General features: G+C 39.3%; 1 protein-coding gene and 1 long non-coding RNA gene across 3 annotated transcripts; one reads left to right on the top strand and one right to left on the bottom strand.

The window, feature by feature from the left end:
- The first annotated feature begins 2,138 nt into the window (after positions 1–2,138).
- igfbp3 (insulin-like growth factor binding protein 3) lies at positions 2,139–21,477 on the top strand. 2 transcript variants are annotated; one of them, XM_028027983.1, is made up of 4 exons: positions 2,139–2,618; positions 5,457–5,698; positions 7,884–8,003; positions 14,022–14,158. In XM_028027983.1, the coding sequence occupies exons 1-4, from the start codon at positions 2,258–2,260 to the stop codon at positions 14,022–14,024; spliced, it is 726 nt and encodes a 241-aa protein (XP_027883784.1). In that variant the 5' UTR covers positions 2,139–2,257; the 3' UTR covers positions 14,025–14,158. The 2 variants fall into 2 exon arrangements, with proteins under 2 accessions (XP_027883784.1, XP_027883782.1); XM_028027981.1 differs by lacking the exon at positions 14,022–14,158 and adding an exon at positions 20,389–21,477 and having other exon boundaries at positions 2,141–2,618.
- On the bottom strand, positions 4,458–21,097 carry LOC114151073 (uncharacterized). Its single transcript, XR_003596876.1, has 3 exons — positions 20,991–21,097; positions 11,833–11,848; positions 4,458–4,468 (listed from the first exon to the last, which is right to left on the bottom strand). It is a non-coding gene; the product is annotated as an uncharacterized LOC114151073 (long non-coding RNA).
- Positions 21,478–23,280: the final 1,803 nt, after the last annotated feature.

Below are 23,280 nucleotides of genomic sequence, written 5' to 3'. Positions count from 1 at the left end.
TTTCAGTTGAATTGTAGTTTCATAGATGACGGGGTTTGTTTTGGCTGCAGTTCACTGTCTTGTTCTCAGTGCTGGGGTCGAAGAGGGGACATCTCAGCTGCTTGTCAAGGTGCTGTCTGTCAGTCTCTTTATAATTTTGAATCATTGGTAAGGTTGTATAATTTCAAAATCCCACGGTGACATCTACCTCTAGTCGATGTATCTTCATTTCTATTGCTTCAGTACTCTGGAGAAGCTTGTCAAAGTCCTCTGTGGTTCAGCTTGTAGGTCATAAAAGAAAGTAAAAATCTCAGTCCTTCAATTTGGAATTATCTAGTTATGAGGGTAGAATGTGTAAGAGTAACCACACTTCATTATATCAAATAATGAAGGACAAAAAACCAGGAGAGGCTGCTTTTCCTTCAACAGCCAGCACTGCTCACAAAAAACAAACATTTCTCTAAAGAATTAACAGTAAGCATTGAAGTACTGTTCCACAAGTTAATCCTGCGTTTCACCCCGGACACACCAGAGGTATTTACTTCCGAAAAGCTCAATCTCAGTAGCATGTGAAGGTTCAGCTTCATTTAACGTCAGTCATAAAGAAAAAATTAAAAGTTGTTTATTTTTCCTGTGTATATCAATCAAATGTCATTACATTTAATAACATTGGCCATTATGCTGTTCTTTAATGGGAGCGGATTTCATATCAAAGGAAATGTCAGAGGAACATCTTCAAGAGGTGAAGACAAGGATGTGAAGGTTCAGCTTTGAGAAAGAATGTTGAGTAAGAAAAGGAAAATGTATTCCTGTGGTTTTCCTGCTGCCTACTAATTGTCATAAAGCTATAAGAGGACAAAACTTTGGCATCATACTTCCTTCACCATCTCCCTCCTCCCCCAGTAAATCTTGTATCAATTAAAGAAAGAGCAAACATTATTTACTCAATACTCAAACAACATGCATAACATTTTCTTCTAAATTAGTTAAACCTCCTAGGCTGCTCAAGTAAACTATACTCTGGCTGAAGTGCAGACAATAAACAAGCCAAACGTGAGACTCCAAATATCCAAGAAACTAAAATATCCAGAAACAGAAAAAAACAATAATAATAATCATACTAAGAAAACGAAGCATTGAGTTTTCTCACTTTTCTTGGGGTGTTTCCTTACTCTCTGCTTGCTTTTTTGTAATGTAGTCTTAACACTTTTTCTGCTTCTGTGGTAGAAATCATACAATGGTCAGTACTGATTGCTTTATTTTCTCAGCATGTACCCCCCTCTCGTGTTTGTTATTGCAGCACAGGGGGATATATCAGACTGGAAGGGGCACGCAGTGCTTAGCCTGCACAATCTACACATTTTTCTGTTCAAAAATTTGGAATCATGTTGGGTTAGTTATGTTGTAGAAGGTGAAAGGGCGGAGTTCTGGATGCTATGAGCTGTAAGGTATGTGGTGGCAGTCAGGATGAGGGAAAATGCCAGATCACCAAGTCTGCTCAGGGTATATGAAAGGTGAGCAGACTGAATCAGATATGCAGACTGGTTATGGCTGGTGTTCTGACTGATGTTTGAACTCTGAGGCTTTCATAGACCAAGAGTAAAACAACATTTCTTAGACATGACTGGTGCCTTGTAAACTGATCATTTGCAAAACTATTTCACTTTTTCCGTTATGTCACATAACAACCACGAAGTTCAACCAGACTGAGATTTTAATCTTGTAGACCAACAGCACAGACCAATTCACTATTGTGAAGTGGAAGGAAACGTATACATGGTTTCTCAAATAGATCTACAAATAAAAATATTTCATGCAAATTTAAAAATGTGCATGCTTGTTAAACCCGGACTAGAATTAACAGTTGCAAGTCCTTTGGATCAAGTCTCTAGTCTAGCAGCTTTGCACAGCTACAGATAAAATGATTAATATAATATTTTTTTTCCCAAAATAGCTCAAACTGTGAACATCAATTTGTTCAGTTTCCCTGGACTGTATGGAAATGCTGTGCATGCGCGCCTGAGAAAATGTAATGTTTGCGCAGCGCTCTCCAGAGTCTGAACGTAGCGGCTCTTCATGTAGGGGCTCTCCGCTTACATTATTCATACCGAGGAGGGTGTGACTTGCTGGCTCTTTTTCCGCCTGTATAAAGCGAGAAGTTTGCGCAAAAGAAAACACAGATGGAGAAGGCCAGTCGGCTTGCTTTGTCACAGAGAGTCACCTTAAGCCCGTGTGACAACTCCCATTCTGTCCCTTTGTGACAAGCTTAATCACTATAATGCCCGGTCTCTGCGCGCTTTGTCTCGCCGTCGCGCTGGCTGCGCTCGCCCGGCTCACCGGTTCTGTGGGACCGGTGGTCCGATGTGAGCCGTGCGACGCCAGAGCGCTGCAGCAGTGCAAACCGCTGCCGAAGGACTGCGCGGAGAGCTTGAGGGAGCCTGGCTGCGGCTGCTGCATGACGTGCGCCCTCGGCGAAGGACAGGCTTGTGGAGTGTACACTGCGCGCTGCGGCTCCGGCTTGACCTGCAAGCATCAGCCCGGGGAGAACCGTCCTTTGCAAGCTCTGTTGGAGGGACGAGGGGTATGCACCAGCGCAACAAAAAAACTCATCAGCTATCTTAAGCCGGCGCAAAAACAAGGTAGAATGTGGTGCTTTCCATTTGCGCATTTCATGGTTACTTTATTCCCAGTGTGCCTGTTTGGGTAATTCTGACAGGCGCCCTCTCCATGAGGCGCTGCTGTGACCGGGGCTGGGGAGCTCCCTCTCTATGCAAACAGATTAAGTGCGTATAAGGTTGAGACTGATCTTCTTATAGGGTAAATGGCACAAGTAAACATGCGCAAAGGTGCTACGTTTGGCAACTATTGGTTACATCAAGAAAACATTTTGAAAAACCGAGAGGGTTCCTGTTTAAACAATAAGAAGAAGTTTGTGTCGCCCTCCATGTGCGCATTTGTCGCAAATTATGAAATTTAAAATAATAAAACACCTAGGTTTGCGAGATTTTTCTTATTATAAAGCAACCAGTGCTCGTTTAAAGATGCTATCTTATTGCAATTCATTATTTTATTGCCCTAAGAAATTGACACTGATAACATAGGTTGTCATAAGGTATGCCTTTACACTGCAAGATTTCACAAAATATAAAGTATGCAAAAAGTGCACTGAATAATAATAATAATAAAAGCTAACTCTACTTTATGTGTATTTGAGTCGATGTTATCATTGGATGCATCAAGATGAAGATAGTCCACTGCAATCAACTTTAGACAAGTACAGGGCCTGAAGCTTTCAAGTCCTTTTCCAATTCTGCAGGGTTCTGAAATAATTTTTAAATATTTTGTTGTTGACCCACATAACACCTTTGTAAGACAAATTTAATTAAATAGACCAGGAAACACTCTCAAAATTAAATGAACCTACTGCAAATAACTCTAATCATTTGCTTAATGCCTTGCATGATGTCATTGGAGGCAGGTGTGTATAGACTCTTTTTCTGGGAGGATATATTTAATATAAAATGGTACCATAATTTAGAAAACTGACCACGGCACATCATTCTGTAAAGATGATAGACTATCTATAATGAGTTAAACTGACTTCATGGAAATGTCTGACTTGTAGCATTTACATAGCATCCACACATATGCATGCATGAAGATGACCTGGCTATTTCACCCCACCACCAAGTGGAGTATAACCCATCATTTAGAACGTTTCCTCTTTAATGCCCTAACTTATCTTCAACTCTTGAATTCTTGTACACTGCTTGCACAAGAATACAGCAGCTTCCCTTAGTCCAGGATGGGGGCCAGTGTAGTTCAGGTGTCTAGCAGTGAGTAGAGTGACATGGGCCTATATAAACAAGCAACACACACTCAAAAATCACAGCCCATTATCAATGAACTGCTTGCAAGCCTGCACAACACTGGGGGTGGGATCCTGTGCATGATGATTAGTGTGGATGCTGGTGAAATGGCACACATGCCACCTTCATGTGAAAACACACACTTGTGTGTTTAGGCACCTAGGTGCCCCTGTGTGTGCTTTCTGCTTGTGTATTTGGTTTGAACACACAAACACTTGTAGAACTGTGTTGTGCTTGACTTTTTCTCTCTATTTTTTAACCATTCCCAGACTCAGTTTTAAAGAATTTCAAAATTCTTACATGAAAGGATATTATGCATAATGATGGTGTAACAGTGTCTCCAAAGATGGAGATGGAGTTTTAAAACATAAGATGTAGGTGGTCTTAAGCGCCCCTGTTGGTCAGATTATGCCATTGCAGCTTAGTGGTTTCCACCCCCATTGGTTCCCATTTCCAGAGCAGCTTCTCCTCCCAGACATTAACAAGCTCCCCTGACCACAGTTTGTGCTGTTTACTCCTGTGCCAGTATGCAAACAAATTGCGTAATGTGTTTATCCAAAATGCATAAAGCTATAAAAGGTGATTTATTTTGATCATAAAAAATTATTCTGACTGGAGTCCTAAATTTTGTCCACATTATTGGCCATTGAAGATTTTTTTTAGGGAAGTTGTTGTTGACATGTCATTTAGTTATTCCCAGTTCTTTTGACTGGAGCACCACTGCCTCGCAAATTGATCAGGTAGCCACAGAAAAGATGGAAGGGTGGATTGCCAGCCTGGCTGCCCACACGAGCTACACGCCCACATGCTTGTCCTCCGCCCTCACCACAGCTCGCGCACACTAAATCTGCTTTGAGTTAGAAACAGTCTTCAGGGTTCTGGTGTGCTTTTCCATTGCCCACTTTACTGTGTGATGATGTGGTTGATCGGGGGGGCAGATCGTGGGTAGATTGGTGCACCCCACTTTTGGGAGGAGTACTTGAAGCCCCGTTTTTTTATTTTACTCATCTTTAACATTTTAAAATGAAACCATCCCAGCCCAGTTACCTTTGATGTTCTCCCTCACTTTTCGTTTTACATTTTCTAATCTTCTCATGTGTACTTTTTAATGTTGTCTTTCAATTTTTTGCTGTCTATGCCCAGGAATTCTCAGATTTATCCAGATCCTCCTTTATTTCTTGCTCTTCATTGCAAATTTGTGAATACCATTTGTAATTCTGACAGCCCACAAGGCAAAGATCTAACTTTATTTTGTTTGATTCTAAAAAGCCTTTCTTACACAGTCAACAGTCCACAGTTGGATTGGGAAGCTTAACAGTAATAATTCTGTATTTGTGTAATTTACAGGATAGAATCATAAAAGTTTGGTTTTGGTTTAGAGGTAAATGCAAAAAATGTTTTGAGGAAAATAAATTATTATAATTTGCTGCCTGATTTTCATTTTGAAACCACATGAGATGGAGCAAAATCTGGTCCAAATATGGCAAGTTTTTAAACAAGCTTGAGCTTTGTAATAAATCACATAACTCTTTCCATACATCTGTATACTGTGCCAAAAGCGAGAACTGGCACCAATTTCACGGCTCTAATTTAAATTCGTCTTTGCAGAAAATGCAGGGAATCAAGTGGACGATGGCGCCAATGTGACCGTGACGGTCGTGCCTGCTGAGGAAACTGTGAACTGCGGGCATAGCCCAGGGTCAATGAACACTAGGCCTCCTCTGCACAACACACTTATCCAGAAGGCTGAAAATAGGAAGACGCAGAGCTACAAGGTGGAACCTGTGTCGGGAGGAGTCAGTAAGGACATGCACAACTTCTCCCTGGAGAGCAAGAGGGAGGCTGAGTATGTAAGTCACACCCAGAGGCAATGAGACTTTCTGTGGTAAAATCTGTGTTTGGGATGATAAAAACATAGACAGAAGTAATTAAAAATTAGCTATGTGGTAAATGTGGGTTCTGCACAGCTCATTAGACAGCACATCACATTGTAATGCACACCTACAAAACGTTACCTCACCATTTAAGTGTGCTTCACATGCCTTTTCAGATGAATACCGTCTTTCAAGACGAATGCAGATTAACACCAAGAAAAGCAAATTATGGTCCAATTTGGATTTCATTCTGTTGACCAGAGATGGCTATCTAGATTATTTGATTTGCAAAAATATGCCATGTCTTTTTTCAGCCTTTTCAAAAACATTGTTAGTTTTCATTTCACAATATTTTTGTAAAAAGGCCCATCAAGTTCTTACTAAATACAGCAAATATTTGATGTTCTCAGATGTTTTCCAGCCAATTTGAAGGAGCTCTTTTGTCTACAAGAATATACCAAAAAATCCGTGTCCAGATGTGTAGAGTCAGTAGAGTCAAAGAGTCAGCAAATCTTTTTAGGCTGCTAACAAGATTGAGTTAGGGTATTGGGTACAGCCACATCAACTAGATTCTACAATTTTCAGATTTGTCTTGGTAAAAAAAGACAAATCATTTTATTTACACTTCATCATTTCGGCACAACTTTGTTTTGGTCTATCAGATTAAGTCCTAATTAAATACACTGCAGTTCATAGTTGTAGCATAAGAAAAGGGGAAAAAGTTCAAAAGGTATAAATACCTGTGCAATATGCTATTAGTGATGGCATAGTGAGTGAAGCAATAGCATTACAGGCAACTGGTGGGGCATCTGTCAAGTGAAGTGATGATCAGCTTACTCTTCCTGATGACTTCCCAGGTTTTTAGTAAGAAGACATAGAAAAGACCTAGTAATTACTACTTTACAACTAATTAATTTAACAGAAACAATTCTAGCATCGATCAGAAAGGTCAACCAACAATATCGTCTAGTGTTTCTGCGTAAGCTACATTCGGGCAAGACATATGGACAAGAAAGTGAGTTTTTTATGGTTTTACTCTGGGTTTAAATTGGGACAAAGACAGAGATGTCCAGTACATGGAAGTCATTTTTTGATGATCTGACAGCTACTTTACTGCTGTTCAGGTTGCGCTGCACCTCTAATGCCATGCATTTCTCCTGGTTTGCCATTGTGCTTTGGTTTTTGTAACTAAGATACCACCATAACTTCATAGATGATAATAAAGCTAATATGCTATTGTATGTGTGGAAATCTTTCCATTTGTTGGTGTTTTGGTCATCTTTTGTACATCCTGACTGTGTCTCAGTTTTTGTCTGTTTACTTACCAGAAAAATGATCACAGTCTCAGGGATCTGGATGAGGCGGCCTTGTAAGCCTCTTTGATGTCCAGGGAGCATGGAAATTTACTGCCCATAGACTAGAGAGCTGCAAACTGTCTTCAGGTCCTCCTGGTGTTGTATTCAATAGAGCAAAGGTTCTTTGTTGAAAACCCCTATCACTATTCATGTATTTATTTACAGCTAAGTCTTTTTCACAGTGACACAAGTAGAAAAGCTTAAAGACATCTGGGCACAAAAATGTGTTGCAGATTAATTTTACAGAAGAACTAATGTTTTATGAATGAACAAAGTAAAAGAGGGTCACTGTGATACCTTGGTCATTTGCAATAGGAGAAAATTTGTGCCACTGTCAACATGTAGGTGGTATGCATGGAAAACTTGATGCATGTGCTGTAAAAAACAAAACATACAAACAATGCCAAACACTGCCGTGCTCTGCAATTTGTGGATAAAAGTCCACAGACTAACTTTATGTTCTTTACTGTTGTTTAGGTACAATTACTTTTGATTACAAATATTTTGAAGTGGTAGGTACCACTTTTTTTCAAAGCTGGTATCTCATTTTGGGGCATGACCTCTTTAACCCGGACCCACCAGAAGGTTCATTTCTGCAAGACAATGAGTACCTACACAAACTTTCCAGTTCAAACTAAGAAATTAGGATGTTTTTTACATGAAAGAACAGGACCAGGATTAAGTGATAGGCACAGGTCAATTTTCATTGTTTATTGCTCAACACAAACTCTCAAATTTGTGAAAGTACTCCCAATATTCTCTGTCTTGGCAATCTCTTTATGATGGCGTGTTTGCTGCGTTGTTAGGGGCCATGCCGACGGGAGATAGACAGCATCATGAACAGCCTGAAGATCAACAACGTGCTCAACCCTAGAGGCTTCCGCCTTCCTAACTGTGACAAAAAGGGCTTCTACAAGAAAAAACAGGTGAGTGGCTCTCCCTGCTGTTTCATCTATGCTTTTTCTGTTACACACCAAACTCTCTCGCACACACCCCCGCACGCCCACGCCCACACGCAGACACACACCTGCGGACATGCAAATAAACCCACCACATGCCTGAACACTTCCAAAGAATCTTCAAAGACTCATCCCAACCACCCACACATGCACAATCCCCCCCTTTTTTCTGCTCAGGTTGCCTTGACAGCCACATCAACACTATATTATCAGAATGGCTAATAACCATGTATTACTCCGGTAAATGCACTGCAGCCGTCTGACTCATGCCTCACAGGAAATGAAGTCGGTCAGGTGTGTTTGTGGGTGTGTGTTGTGGGAGCGTGTGGGGGGTAGGGATGTAAGAATGTGGTCTGGGTGTGTGTGTGTGTGGTGCGGTGGATGTGGCAGCAGGGGAGTGTATGTATGGCGCTTGCTTGATGGTGGTAGTTTTTGGTGGGGGTGCTGTTGGTGAGGTAAAGAAAACAAACAGGCCGTCACTGGTTTAGATTTTCTTGTCTGCAGAGCAACAAACCGAGGCCACCCATGGCCAGCTCATTTAGAAGACGAGAGAAAAAAAAAATCAAACGACAGAATGAAGCAAGAACGTAAAATTTTGTTGGAGGACAATTGACTGAAACTCCTTGAGGAAAGGTGGTGCATGAAGGCAGGTGGGGCAAATAAATACCAACAGCTAATTTTGAGGTTGCATTCCACAGAGCCCATTCCAATAAACACATGAGTCACCAAAAACACGCATTGTTACTCAGAGTCCAACTCAAGATGTGACAAAGTTCTAAATAACACCCCTGATCCTAACCCCACTCCTCACGGCCCCGAACAGTGGTTTCAATGTGAAAGGCTATTAATCACACAATCAAACTTCTGTTTTATTATCTAGTTTTCTAATATTCCTCAAAAGATTTCATTGGATATCATAACATTTAACGACTAACCAAGGCAGATATATATTTTGGTTAACCACAAGGTTTTCTTCCTGTCCAAAACCAGTGTTTTGAATATCTGAGATTATTGGAAAGACAAGTGGTTGGCTCTTTTTTAGCTTTGAGTTCTATAACATCACAAGGAAATGTTCCTTCTAATAAAAACAATCATTGATCATACTTGGGGCAGATTTAGGTCTAAAGTAATTTTAACATTCTGGAGCCAATTTGAATCTGTGATGGCAAAGAAGGCCTTCTGACTCCTCACCAAAAGCAAATTGTCAAAATACCAGGGAAAACATCCAACATAGTTAGTCAGAATTATATGGTCTGATTAATTTACTAACAGAATTTTTTTTATTGATTGCTGAGAAAGGTAGGAGTAAAATCATGTATATGCTGATGAAAACCCATCAGCATATGCTTCCTAAGGATGAGGGATACTGCAAAGTCAATGGCTCATTATCAACAGTGGCGTTTCCTTTGATAGATGTTTTAACGCTTTTTTTAAACCAATCTCATTAACTCTCCTTGACTGTATGATACTATAATGATATAGGATCCAGAAATTGCTTGTTGCTCTAATTCTACAGATTGATAATGTTCATTATGCTAATGTTAGAAAACTTCTCAATAAGCCTTGTCCCTTGTAACACTTTGCTGATTAATTTACTGTCTTTTGGCTCACAAAAGTAGATTTGTAAAGATCTCAAAAAGATTTTCCCCACTAAAAACAATAAATGTCTATCCTGTTTTGTTGTTTTCTTCCAAAATTGAGAGCCGTGCATAACAATTTAAATGACGTTTTTTTTTTTTTTTTTTTTTTGTAGTTTGGACAAATGGCGGCCTTCACATCAGATTGTGAATAGAAAGATTGAAAATCGAGATCTATTTTGACAATTCAGAACAATTTGAAGTTCTTACATGGTAATGATAAGCCATTACCATGTATTTTTCTGTTTGTCATGCAAATTTCTCCAGTAAAATTATCGGTTCTGGTGTAAGGGTGTGTTAGGCAGAGGACAGTAGTGTGCCCAGTCTTGTCGCCTTTTTCTCAAAGGAGCAGGCGTGTGTTGTGTTGAATCCATCCGAGGGGACGTGCCTTCCCGGTGTGTTGTAGAGATTTATGACCGGAAACTTAGTGAAGAGGAGACCGTGTGAACGTCTAGGGTGACAATGCTGTGAAAAGAAGGGAGCAGGAGAGTTGGGGGAGGGGATGAGTGAGAGATTGAACACATAATTTACAGTACTATTTCTTCCTCTGTAACCTACAGTCTTTTAAAAGAATTAAGTCCCAGTAAGGCTGCTGAAAGGTGTCTGGTTTCATCTTTCATTTCTTCTGAGAACTAGATGGTGATCAGACTACTTCCAGGAAAAATGAATCACCAGGAGCCAAAAAGCATAACCCCCAGTCGACTAAGGCCCCCCATTTGTTTTTACTGCTTCTAATTATATTCAGGAATCAGGCAGAAATGTTTATGTTAATAAGCCCGTCACACTATTGTGTGTCAGCCTTTCATTTAGGAAGACACAGTACCATTGGGAAATACTCCACCATTTTAATGGATTTCTCATTGCACTCATAATTTCATTACCAGACAAGCTAGTCTTCCTCAAATTGTTTAAACAGGTTGGAAACGTCCTCTGCAAGGGCACTACAGCTTTCACCTAGTATTGTTTTTCTAACTCAGATATTGTAGAAGTGACCCAATGACAACATTACTTGATCTCAGAGTACGCTATCTAGACACTAGACTCACCTTGACATGCTGGATTTTTGAAAATTAAAGGAAAACTAATGTCATCACTTCCTGTTTGATTAATTTACCAAATAAGGATCTAACCACTTGGGGGAACTGAAATGATTCACAGGTAATTCCCAAATGGCCAGTCAATGTTTTAATATCATAAAAAAATTAAACAAGTAGTTGGCATGATGAAAAGATTACTAACTTAGTCAAAATGCAAAATGCCTCACTGTTAGTCTCAGTATGAAAAGCACATTAAAAGCCACACACGTTTCAAAGGTGTGGCAAAAGTCGACATTCCACAAAAATACACTTAATTTCCTCCCATTAAAATCCAATTGAGACGTCTTTTTCCAGTGTGCTAGCTGGCATGGCAAGACAGTAGTCAGTTTGACAATATCAGTTGTTTACAGTCCTAGTAGAGATGTGTAAACTATAACAAATTCACTATGTTTATTTTTATGAAATAAATATGATGTGAAACAGAAGTCTACTCTTGGGAAAATAAAGAGCTCATGGCATGGAATTAAGCCAAATAGGTATTAACCTTCACAACTGAGAAAATGGCTAAAAGAATTCTATTCACTTACACTTATGGCACTAGTATTTTTGTTTAAAACACACATCTCCCCCAATAATTGCTGTAAACAGAGCAAGAAATAACAAAGAGTTGTTTTTATTACATCCATTGGTTGACTTAGTAAAGCTTTTCTTACTGTACATTTCAATCTGGAAATTCCTTCTAATTCACATAAATAGAAGAAAATCTTCCAAAAACTAGAAACAACCCCACTCATGAAGTCTCAATCTTTGCTTATTAATTATGTGAAGATCTGACATGAGAACGTTGCAGACATGTAAGTGTGATTTTCTGTTAGCTGGTAATATGAGTGGCCTGTAAGAAAAGAAGTCAAGCAGTGCAGACCGTCTCTCAGCTACAACACATAGAAACCTATTTTTAGCTGCAGTTATATGAATTGGCTCCATATCCCAGCTCAGGCCCTACATGAACCAACACTGACCCGCTCATTACACCCCTCAAAGCCTCACTCTCTCTTTCTCTTATTCATCATTCCACACACACCCATCATTACCCCCCTTTGTGCCTTGCCTACAGTCATGCACCAGCCTTTTGTTCTTCCTGCTGGCTCCATCATTCCGTCCATCCTGCCCTTCCGCCCACCTGGCTTTTCCTTCCTTGTTTGGCCAAGAATCACCCTGCAGAGGGTTGTGAATGGGACGGCAGTGTCTGCGTGTACTCTGTTAGAGTTAAGTGTGTGTGTCTGAGAGGAAGAGGAGGAGAAGGAGGAGGTGGTGGGTTAAGGATGTGAGCCAGGTGCCAGTGTACTCTTCTGCTTCTTCCTTCACTTGGTGCTGGCAGTGCCAGGCCCATAAGGGTTGACTTATTGAGCGTGACTCAGAAGGATCTGTATAAACGTACTCACTGACCACAATGGCTTTATAATAACTGACCAACTTTCAGAGACCCAGACATCTATTTTCACTCTGTCTCTCTGCTTGGTTCTGTTCCCTTCCCAAATTTCAAATCCAGATCTTCTTCCGACTCCTCCTAAACAAAGTCTGTTTTCCTCCATGTTGCATAATGTGCAAAGCAGATTTGAGTTTTTTTGCAGCCTGTGCAGTATACATTTGTGAAGATGCCAGTACTATTTTCTACAATATGAATCTAAACTTAGTTATCCTAATGAACATCAAATCCAAAAAGCTATTCTCAGTATCACAAAAGATAATAATATCCAATGGGAGGAAGTGCTTAAGCCAGATCACAGTCATTACGTTACACTTTACGAGAACATAATGTGGCATTAATGGAGCACAGCTGTCATTTATACCAGCTGCTTGTGACGTGTAACACTCACTGTGGTTCCCCCTCCTAAACAATAACTGTCACTGAATGATCAAGTACTGCCACTCTTAAAATACTGTGTGAGTGAAAGGCACACAACAAATACACTAAAGCTTGGTTGATATGTTCATTCAGGCTGAGCTCAGTTAATACATCTACCAATTTGTACCCCAACTCATACCCACGTGTTGCCTCTTTGTCCCTTTCTACTTCCATTTTGACCCTGTAAACTGATCATTTTGTAGTTATTTGATGCTTACCTGTTTATTTCTTAGCATTCTTTAATAGTAATGGAGAAAGAAAATCATAAAAATTCTCAAATATTGTGTAAAATATCATAGTATATTATTTTGTGCTTTTTTATTCCAATTGATTCCACTGCTTACACTGTTCAAATCAATCGTCTCCTATTAAGCCTGACAGAAAATGACCCCCAGTCAAACCAAAATCAATTTTCTAAATGTTTTAATAATCACAGAAAAAGATTCTTACATCACATTCCAAAGTTTCATGAAATGAGGAGCTTATTGGTAAGTGAACATAAGAAAAAGTAACAAATACTCAGATCAAAACCAAACTCAAAGTCCAAGGACAATGACAGTAGATAGCATTAAATGAGCAAATTCCATTTAATTATGTTGTTTGGTTAGTTTGATATATCAAAAACTAATTAGTTGAGTTTTTAAATAATTTTATCCATGAAATAACAAGAATGTTAAAAATTTGCAAGGGAACATTGAAATAAATATAAAACTTTTGCTGCAATGTTGTTTTCACTCATTCACGCAAGTAGCCACAAAGAGTCATTATGTTCCCCCAAGACAAAACCCTGTTTGGAAACACGAAACGCTGTGGGTATTTACACCAGTAAAAGAAAAGCATCCTATGCATACTTACTGTCTTCATTCAGCTTGAGAAAAACCTGTCAAACTCTAAGCCAATTACTAAGCACATATGACTATTCTGATCTGGTTGCCTCAGGGGTGTTTTTCTTTGTCACATCCTCCTTATCACATTTTTTTTTTTGCGCCACACAAACTCTAGCAAGTAATATGTAGTCTCCGTTTTAACATTTATGTACATTACGTGTTTGCTTAAAAAAGAATCCTGGACTTCATGTCTTTCAGAATTTTTTTAAAATTTTATTTTAGAAAAAGCAATATCCCGCAGCTACTGCCAATGCATTTCCAAACACATGCACAGATGCACCTTCTTTTACACAAATACACACGCCCCTATGCCTACAAACACACACCTTGCAGTTTATGAGCTTGTGTTTATCCTGTGGTCGAACCAGGCTCTTTTTAATGTCCATGAAGCCCAGCGGCGCTGCCATTAGTTATAAAGACCGGCGTCACAAGAGCACGCTTTCATACGCACAACACATGCATACACGTCTCATAAAGGCAGCATTATGAATGAGCAGCATGTATGTTTTTTTTTCTAGTGACAGCCGTGTTGGACCACGCAGCACCAGGAGCATGAGGAGTACAGAGCACAAGGGTTTAACCTACCCTCAGTTTGGACTCTGTGGTGGAGTGTGTTGAGATCATAGAATAAATGGGTATTCGTCCCCCAAAAAACCGTATTGACTATCAGTTTTAATTTAAAATGATGGAAAAAAGCTGCGTTTCTATTACATTGTAAGTCTCCACAATTTATGCCTTGGTTGATATTTATGCTGATCAACAAAACTTAAAATTGCTTGAAACAATACGAACAAAAGGTATTAACATGCTTTTGTGCGTTTTAAAGTTTCTGACTCACTTTCCTCTTAATGCAAGGTCAAACAGCTGATTTTACTATAGTAAGGATTCTGATTTAAATGTTTGAGGCATATTTAAATAACCGCAGCAATAAAAGATTGTGGATACCTCTCAAATGTTTGAGAGAGTTAAACTGAGAGCTTCATTTGTTTTCTAAATTGGCACATGAAGCACTTGACCATTCCTTGGAAAGTTAAGAATGACACTTTATTTATCAAAGTGGTCCAAGGAAGAAGGTTCTGGGTTCTAATATAACTTGAATGGAGTTTACATTTTCTTACATACACAAGTTTTTCTCAAAGTACTCTGGTTTTCTCTTTGCACCCTGAAAACACACATTAATGTGCTCATTTCTCGTAGTTAACAAGAAATGATTAGCAACAAAGCAGAAAATTGATAGAAATACCGTCAAACTTTATTTTGGAGTGTGAGGAGCCTGTGAAGCTATTCAAAGAATTTTCTTTCGTATTTCATATTCAATTCAATTCATATTTTAATTAAACATACTTTGCTGGTGTTTACCTGTAAAAGCTGTTGTTTGAAAATATGTACAGATATTTGTCAAACTATTTAAGTGGTCTTTTGTTCCGATATGGCAGGGACTCAGGTGGTACAGCAGGTGGACCTCCACAGGTTTCTAGTTTAATCCCTGGTCCTTGAGTCAATCAAGAGGTCAGGATGGGCATCTGGCATAATCTATGTAGGTCATATTCATGCAGCGCTGGAGCAGAGGGGACTGCTGGGCTGTGCCCTTTTGAGGGAGGTACCAAAAGGACAATATCAACAACTTAAGGGGACTTTTGACTAACATTTTTTACAGCTGCAGTTTTAGTTATACAAATGGTTAGTAAAGCACAATATTAGTTTTTTTTTTTTTCTTTTTTAAACATGACTGTCCTTAAAATAGTCACACCTTAAACTTACAGTATTTTTTCCAGTTGAAGTTAGGGAAAAGAAGACATAAAAAACAAGAAACAATAACATTTTGACACATGGTTTGATCACCTGTCGTGTCACCTGGTGGAAGCAGTTCCAGTTGGCTAATATAACAGAATGCATTTTCGGTCTAAGATTACACTGTTGTGTTGGTTAAATTGACTGGTATTGGACTGGTTCAATCCAGAGCTTTTCAGCAATGTTTTCTCCACTTGCTTCTTGATCAGAAAATTGTAGCCAAAAAGTTTTCAGGCTCACTTTTCCTATGATACCAGTCTGATAAGGCTTAGAAGTTAAAGTTATGAGGTAAGGAGTTACAGTTTGGGCGCTTTTGCTGGTTTTCGCAAGCTAGAATTATCACAGTAAAATCAAATAATATGTACACTTACATTGAAAATAGTTTTAAAAGACTATTTAATTTTATTTTAATTTATTTAGAAATCTAATATTATTGTAGATTATTATTATTATTCTGATCAGGATTTTGATCATGTTATTTAAATTTTTCTTTTTATTTTATGAATTCATGTCATGGTGGACGTATTTCAACCTCAAATATTTTGTTTTTCTCACTGTACAATAAAAGCTAAATCATTGTTCTGCACTAATCAGTCCAATTTTGCACAACTGCACTGTGGCACACTGCTGTACATATATTTACATATACATTCTGTTCTGCATTTTGAATCCTTGCAAGGTCTGCTTTAAGCTGCTTTTTATATTGACAGCATGTTATATTTTATTTTTATTTTTATTTTGTCTACAATTGCTACTCAGTGGTGGTTGTTGTGTGTCTTGTCTCTATGCTGTAACTGCGAAGTAATTTCCCTGCTGGGATGAATAAAGTAATTCTATTCTATTCTATTCTATAACCTATTTTTTAACTTAGTTAATAGTTTCATTTTGTGACTTTAATGCTTCCTTGATTTTAAATGGCTCAGTTTTCGTTTGTGGTTAATTAGCACTTACTTTGGATAACGAGAAATAACACAGTTAGTCTCATAATTAGCATAGCTGCATAACTTTTAACCCAGGTGCATACTGCCACAGTGATATGATTTTGAAGACATTTTCTTTAAAGTTAAATCAGTTGGAAGAACACATTTTATTTTTCCAAAATATAAAAATAAAGCTCATAAATGTAATAATTACACAGTATATGAGTATTAATTTGTTTTTTTTGTGTATGTATTAAAACAGTAAATAAAGAATTCCTTGAGATGACTGCTAATACTTCACCAATTAAGGAGAGATTGAGCAGAAATTCAAAGGTAGCCAAGCAACAGGGGAAAGCACACATGCACATTTTTCTCTTCCATTCCCTTCCACCTTTCTCTTGGCTTTTCAACCCTTTCGTGCACACACCCCCACGCGCCTACACAACACAACACAGACACACATATACATTCCCTCCATGCTCATGAAGGAGTCTATCATCATTTACCAGAGCACAGGAACACAATGTTAAGCTTGTCTCTGCAGGCTCGTCTGCTGGGTCAAGGCTAAAATAGAAGCTGTCCACAGAATTAGACGATGGCACAGTGAGAGGAAGGAATGCCGAAAAAGTGAGAATGAGACAGTTAAAGAGGAGGGCGATTGTTAGGAAGAAAAAAGTTTTCTGTAAAAAAAATCTGCTGAAGATGCTGGTGGGTAAGAAGGCAGCATTTTGGGAGGCATACTTGCTCCCCAGACTGCTGCAGTAGTTCTTGGTGAGGTATTTTAATAGGCCTGTGTCTCTATAAAGCTGCCTTTGATCATGCACTTAGGCTGCACGTGAACGCCGGAAACAGACACCTGGTCACACTCTAAAGCTTGTCTGTCTGCCTGCCTTAAAGTATGAAGAGACTTTGTGCCAATTCATGAGTCAAATTTAGGGGCGTTTTAATACAGATCAAATAATACATGCATGTAGAAACGTTTCTTGTTGATGGAATCTTGTCATTTCTTAACATGTGGTTCCATTACTCATAACTCATTACTCAAAACAAATAGACTACTCATCCTTAAGAAATAGCTGTTTAACTTCCACATACATTAAAGGCCATTAATCATAAAAGGCAATTTGCTATCCAAAGCTTCTAATAAAATCTAAATGCCAATATAATCTCTAACATGAAAATGACACCATTAAGCTGCAACTGATAGAAGACGCTGCGACAGACTGGCGACCTGTCCAGGGTGAACCCCGCCTCCCGCCCGGAACGTAGCTGGAGATAGGCACCGGCAACCCTCCCGACCCCATTAGGGACAGAGGGTGAACAGAAAATGGATGGATGGATGGATGATAGAAGACGGTTAGATAGGGCCACAGCTTTTCCAAATGCACTCATATTTTTTTCCTTTTGTACATCTAGCTTGTTTCGGTTGCTTCACCTTCATATTGAACATCAAGCAACAAGTTAAGTTGACCGTATGTGCTATCAATACTTATAAAGATGCATTAACTTTTTTTTCCATATAACACTGTGACTTTAGCCAGTTTCCACTCAGTTGTTAATGACTCTTTTCAAATTTTTTATGATCCATTTTATGTTTGTGAAAGATATTGGAATATGACACAGTTGTGTAAGCTTGTTTAGAAAGACTAACACCTCTTTTCATTTCAAATCCATCCATCAATCTATCCACCTATACATTCATTCATAAAAAGAGTTTTGATAGAGTTTGGATTTTTGCAAGTTTGCTATTTCAAGCCTGACCCATGTATGAATATCCATTTTGAATTCATAGTGAACACTGGTGTTTATTTGCTAAAAAAATGGCAAAACCTACATGGAGAGCTGCAGAATCATGCAGGATATTTTGGAAGGGCATTACTCTGTGGATGATTCTGCTGGGGATTAATTTTTATACTAAAACGATCCTGAATGACACATACATCCAGTCTCAGCTGGATTACTTTATAGCATTACAGCATTACTTTATGATTAGTAATGCCTTTTGTTGAATACTGTTACTAGTTCATGATAAAACTCTGTACTGGCTGGTCTCCTTCCTGTACAGTAGGAGATTGCAGGAGGAATAAAGTGAGTCAAGGTTTACCCTGACTTGACTGATCGAGTCACTTCAAGTGCAACGCAAATGGAGCTCATAAAGTTGCCACCCTACAAAGCTTGGCCCCCTGTGGGACATCTGATATTACTGCATACAAGTGTGTGAGCAGGTGGGAGGTATGTCTGCGCGCAGTCCACAGAAATCATGTTTGTGTGCAGCCTACATGTTTGCTGGTGCATGTTTATATGAGCCCACGTGCACACACAGGGAATAATCAGCTCCAGATGAGATTTGAGGATCCACCAGCTTCCCAGAATAGCAGCGCTGCCTTCCCTGCAGCCCTCCAACTGGCCTTGACAAATATTTTAGCAACTTCATGTTTACCTTCACACTCGAGGGTACTCACCCCCTCACTCCCAGTCCCTCTCGATCAGAATTAATCTGCTCTCCACCAAGTAAACTCCTCAGCAGAGCCTAAGTCGGACAAACTCTGCAGTACGCTGGCCTCATATAGATGCCTGAGTGAAGCTCCCTGCTCTCTGCTCCAAAAAAATTCATTCCCATATCTATCAGCAAACACGCAGCTGCATCGCTTGTGCTGTTTATCTCTAAAAGTTCCTGCACATAAAAATTCACAGACAGTCACAGGCAGCAAGGCATTCCACTCACCGTGATCGATGGGATGTTTGCCTTTTTGGAGTTCTAGCAAGGCGTGACAGCTGAAGAGCGTCATAAAAAGAAGGGAGTCTGAATTAATATAAAACATTTCTGCACATATCTAACAATTTCTTACTGTGTCTGAGAGAGAGAAGAAAGTATATTTTCCCATTTTCACAGTGTCTTACAAAAGTGTACATACCACTTGAAGTTTTTCACATTTTGCCAACTACCACCACAAACTTTAATGAGTTTTTATGAGACAGTACACAAAGCAGTAAGTTATTGTGGATGCAGGGAAGAAATGAATACAACTGATTTTGTACAAAATACAAATCTGGAATGTGTCAAGTGCATTTAAGATTGTCTCTGAAATCCAGTGCAACCAACTGCAAACAGTCCATTTGTGCAATTTAATCCCAGTGTAAATGCAACTGATCTGTGAGGGCCTTAAAAGTTTGCTAGAGAAAATCCCACACTTCAAATTTCTAAGAGTACTGTACAATAAAGTACAACATAAAGTTAAAAACGTTTGGCCAAACCTAAGCATTACAGCATTAGAACTGGTGCATCATTACTCAAATGAGTTGCGAAGAGACATAGTACCTCTGGAGGAGCTGCATAGCTCCACATGCTTGGTGTTGTACAGACAGTTATTAGCTCAGTTCTCCAGATCCTGGCTTTAATGAGTGAGTGGCAAGATGAAAACCATAAGAAGACACATTTAAAGCTTGCCACAAGCTATCTAAGGGACACAGCAAACATGTGGAAGAAGGTTTTCTGGTCATATGAGACCAATATTGAACTTTTTGACCTACATGCAAACACTATGTGTGGCGGAAGTCTAAGTCTGAATATCCCACTGAACCCACTATTCCAATGGAGAGACACGCTGGTGGCACCATCCTACAGCAGATGTTTTTTTCTTCAGCAGTAACAGGCGAACATTAATGGGGAAATGGATGGAGTTGAACACAGGCCAATTTAGGAAGAAAACCCTGTTGAAATATGGGCAAATATTCATCCAGAGCTCCAATTGATTCATTAGATTAAAGCATATTCATGTGTTAAAATGGCCCAGTCAAAGTCTAGACCAAGGATCCCCCATCAGGCCTAGATTTGAGGAACCCTGGTCTAGATCATACACAACTGAAATTAGTGGCAATATTTTTCAAAGGTTATTTGTTCAGGGACACTTTCCATCCATTTGTCTTAGGAGCTTTGAAAAGAAAAAATGGGCCTTTAACCTTAAAATTCTAATAAAATCTGCTGAAGCTTCTAGTAATGTGACAAAACGTAAAGAAGTTCAGCTTCTGTGAATACTTTTGCAAGGTACAGTAACTTGTCACTAAGAGGTAAAAATAATTCTCTTTTCATTTGGTTCTGTGAGAACAACCATACAGTTTGATAACATTTCTAATTTTCTCATGTTTGTTTTTCTTTTTCTTTTCTTTTTTTCAGTGTCGCCCATCCAAAGGCAGGAACCGGGGCTTCTGTTGGTGCGTGGACAAATACGGGCAGCCTCTCCCTGGCTACGATGACAAGCAGGGCAAGACAAAGTGCTATCACCTGGAGAGTAAATGAGGGGAGGACAGATGAGACAACCCATGGATGGAGAGAAAGAGGGGACGGAGAGAGAGAGGAAAACAGCACAAAAAAGTCGAAAAAGGAAATGGAACGAAAGAAATAAGGGAAAGGGAACGAGGACCTGTTTTTGCTCTTGCATGTAGATTGATGTAAACATTTGAAGGAACTTTGGACCTTTTGTTTTAGGTCCCATTTCAGGGGTGGGGGGAGTACAAGGATTAGGGAGAGGGTAGGGGGTGGAGCACAGTCTCCTGTCCTTTACAGCTATCTGTCCTATACTTAGGGAACCTCCATCCTTTCTTTAAAATATGTATAAAAACCAGTAAAGCTGAGACAGAATGGGAGGAAAGAATAAATCCTATCATCTGCACTATTTTTAAAGGGGGAGAGGAAGGAGGGACTTTCCCACTCACTTTAAAGAGGACTTGTTTATGACTGTGACCCCGCGCCCCCCTCTAAGAAAGTCACACCAACACCGATCTATCATGTGTGTGTTTGTTGTAAGTGTGTAACCGCGAGGTTTGTTTGTCTTTTAATCCGTGAGCGCCTGCATAACTTACGTTTTCACAGCTGCCTGTCTGTGCAAGATGGTGTGTGAGAGCATGCTTTCCCAAAACAGCTTCCCTTCCTTCAACCCTGCTCCATCAAACAATGCAGAAGAAGACAACACCTTCTGGCTCAGGGTCCATTTAGTTGTGTAAGGTGTATGGAATGGCAGACGTTTTTTTATTTAGCACGTTGACCTCCTTTCTTTGCTGCCTTTTTGCTGTTTGTCACTGATGCGCAGGGTAGATGATTGAAGGCAAACTGTACAGTTAAAGTGCCTTAAAATCTTTAACACCTCCCTTTTCCTTCTTAATTGCAAGAGACAAGTTATGTTTCAAATGTTAAGACTTGAGAAGTCTTGAGAAGACTTGAGAGCATCCAATGCATGATACATTTCTAGATTTTGATAATTGTTTTAGAACAAATAGGTAAATCGGCATAACTTCTTGCAGTGATCCAAGGCATCGCATCCTCTGGTTAACCAGATTTTGAAGAAAGAACATTAAAAATACCATCCCCACCTGACTGATGGATGTTTGCTGAATTGAAAAGCCGTCTAAGCTAACCTCATAAGTTCTCATGAGTGCATTTAAAAGCTAGTTTGCTCACTTGAAATTTTCTGGAACATCAGACTTTTGATGGTTTTCTAGTAAAGGCAGTGCAATCTACTTAAAATCTGCTTGCATGTTTACAAATACGACATTAATTTTTCTTCCCCGTGTTCTCCCATGTTCTGTGTTCATTCTTCTCTCTCATCGTTCTTGCAGCTCTGAGGTTCTCTAGTCCTTAATCACATGCCATTGTCCACAGCTTGCCCTCTTTCTGTGTATGTGCCTGATCCTGATCCCTTAGCCCACCTCTTCCTGTCTTAGTGATGCAACATGGTGTTTGCTTGTTTCAGTTTTCTTTTCTTTATGGGTCAAGTCAGGTGTGACCGTTTTGCTCTGCCACAGGTGCCAGCTGCCCCCTATGCTTCAAGCACAAGCACTTATAGCACTTTAGCTGTCCCGCTGCTACGCAGTTCTAGACAATTGGACCTATCTGTGTCTGCGTACCTTTCCATGGCGGTAATGCCAAATTTAACAGCGTGTTATAAGAAAACAATAATATTCCATTGAGAAAAAGAAATGAAAGTAAATTTATACAATTCAGGTCCATTTCTATGCAAAAGCTTTACAGCATATCTTTTTTTCTTTAACTTACAGGCTGTCAGACTTTCATGTAATCTTTTAAAGTGTGTTTGGTCAGCAGTTCTGGTGGCTTTGTAAGACCATTCTCAGGGCTTTTAAAAAATTTTCTTTAAAATTCAACTCAACTGTCTGGTCCTTTTACCTCACCATGACAGTATACTGTGCGTGGTATTTTGGGAAATAGCACAAAGTTAATACTAGTACTAACTAGTTAGTACTAACGAGTACTAACCTGTACTGGTTAATTATAACCCGTACTGTTTTAACACCAGGGTACCATAAAAGGTAATTAAGGACCCTTTTGCATTTGTTCCATTCTTAAACAGTTTTCATTTTAATACTAGATTTATGAAAGGTCAGTAAAGTTACATGAATTTTCTCAGCCCACATGTGTGATTTTATGAATAACACATAAAACATGCTGCCCTGCGACAGACTGGCGACCTGTCCAGGGTGTACCCCGCCTCTCGCCCGGAACGTAGCTGGAGATAGGCACCAGCAACCCTCCCGACCCCATTAGGGACAAGGGTGAACAGAAAATGGATGGATGGATGGATGGACATAAAACATGCTTAAAAATTTTTTAAAAGTCTATTTTGGTCATTAATACATAAAATTAGCAAAAAAGATATTTTCTGATCTTTTTGTTTCTCAGAATTAAACCGAGTTTTGGTTCAGTGAAATGGATACACCTCTGTTTGAGTGTCTCTGTGGACAAAGTCCAAAGAAAATCTGTCTGAATGCCGCTCACTTTCTTTTACAGTCAACATAACCCAATCATAACACTTTAACTTGCAATATAACCAAATAAGCCCACAGAAAAACTTTTAGATACATTTAGAAAGGCTTGAGAAATTAATCTAAACCACTTTAGCAACATTGCAAGAAAGTCTTTCTGCTTGGAAGCAAACTATGAAGTAAAAAAGGGTTGTTTAAAACTTTTGGACTGTAGTGGAACCCAGATCTACTGGCAACAAATACAACAAACAACCCCATTTGGAGTTTTTCCATTCAGTGCATCTATTTTTTT

Source organism: Xiphophorus couchianus, chromosome 9, assembly GCF_001444195.1.
Source record: "Xiphophorus couchianus chromosome 9, X_couchianus-1.0, whole genome shotgun sequence".
NCBI lineage: Eukaryota > Metazoa > Chordata > Actinopteri > Cyprinodontiformes > Poeciliidae > Xiphophorus > Xiphophorus couchianus.
The sequence above is the reverse complement of the archived record's forward strand: the minus strand, read 5'-3'. Positions and strand labels throughout refer to the sequence as shown.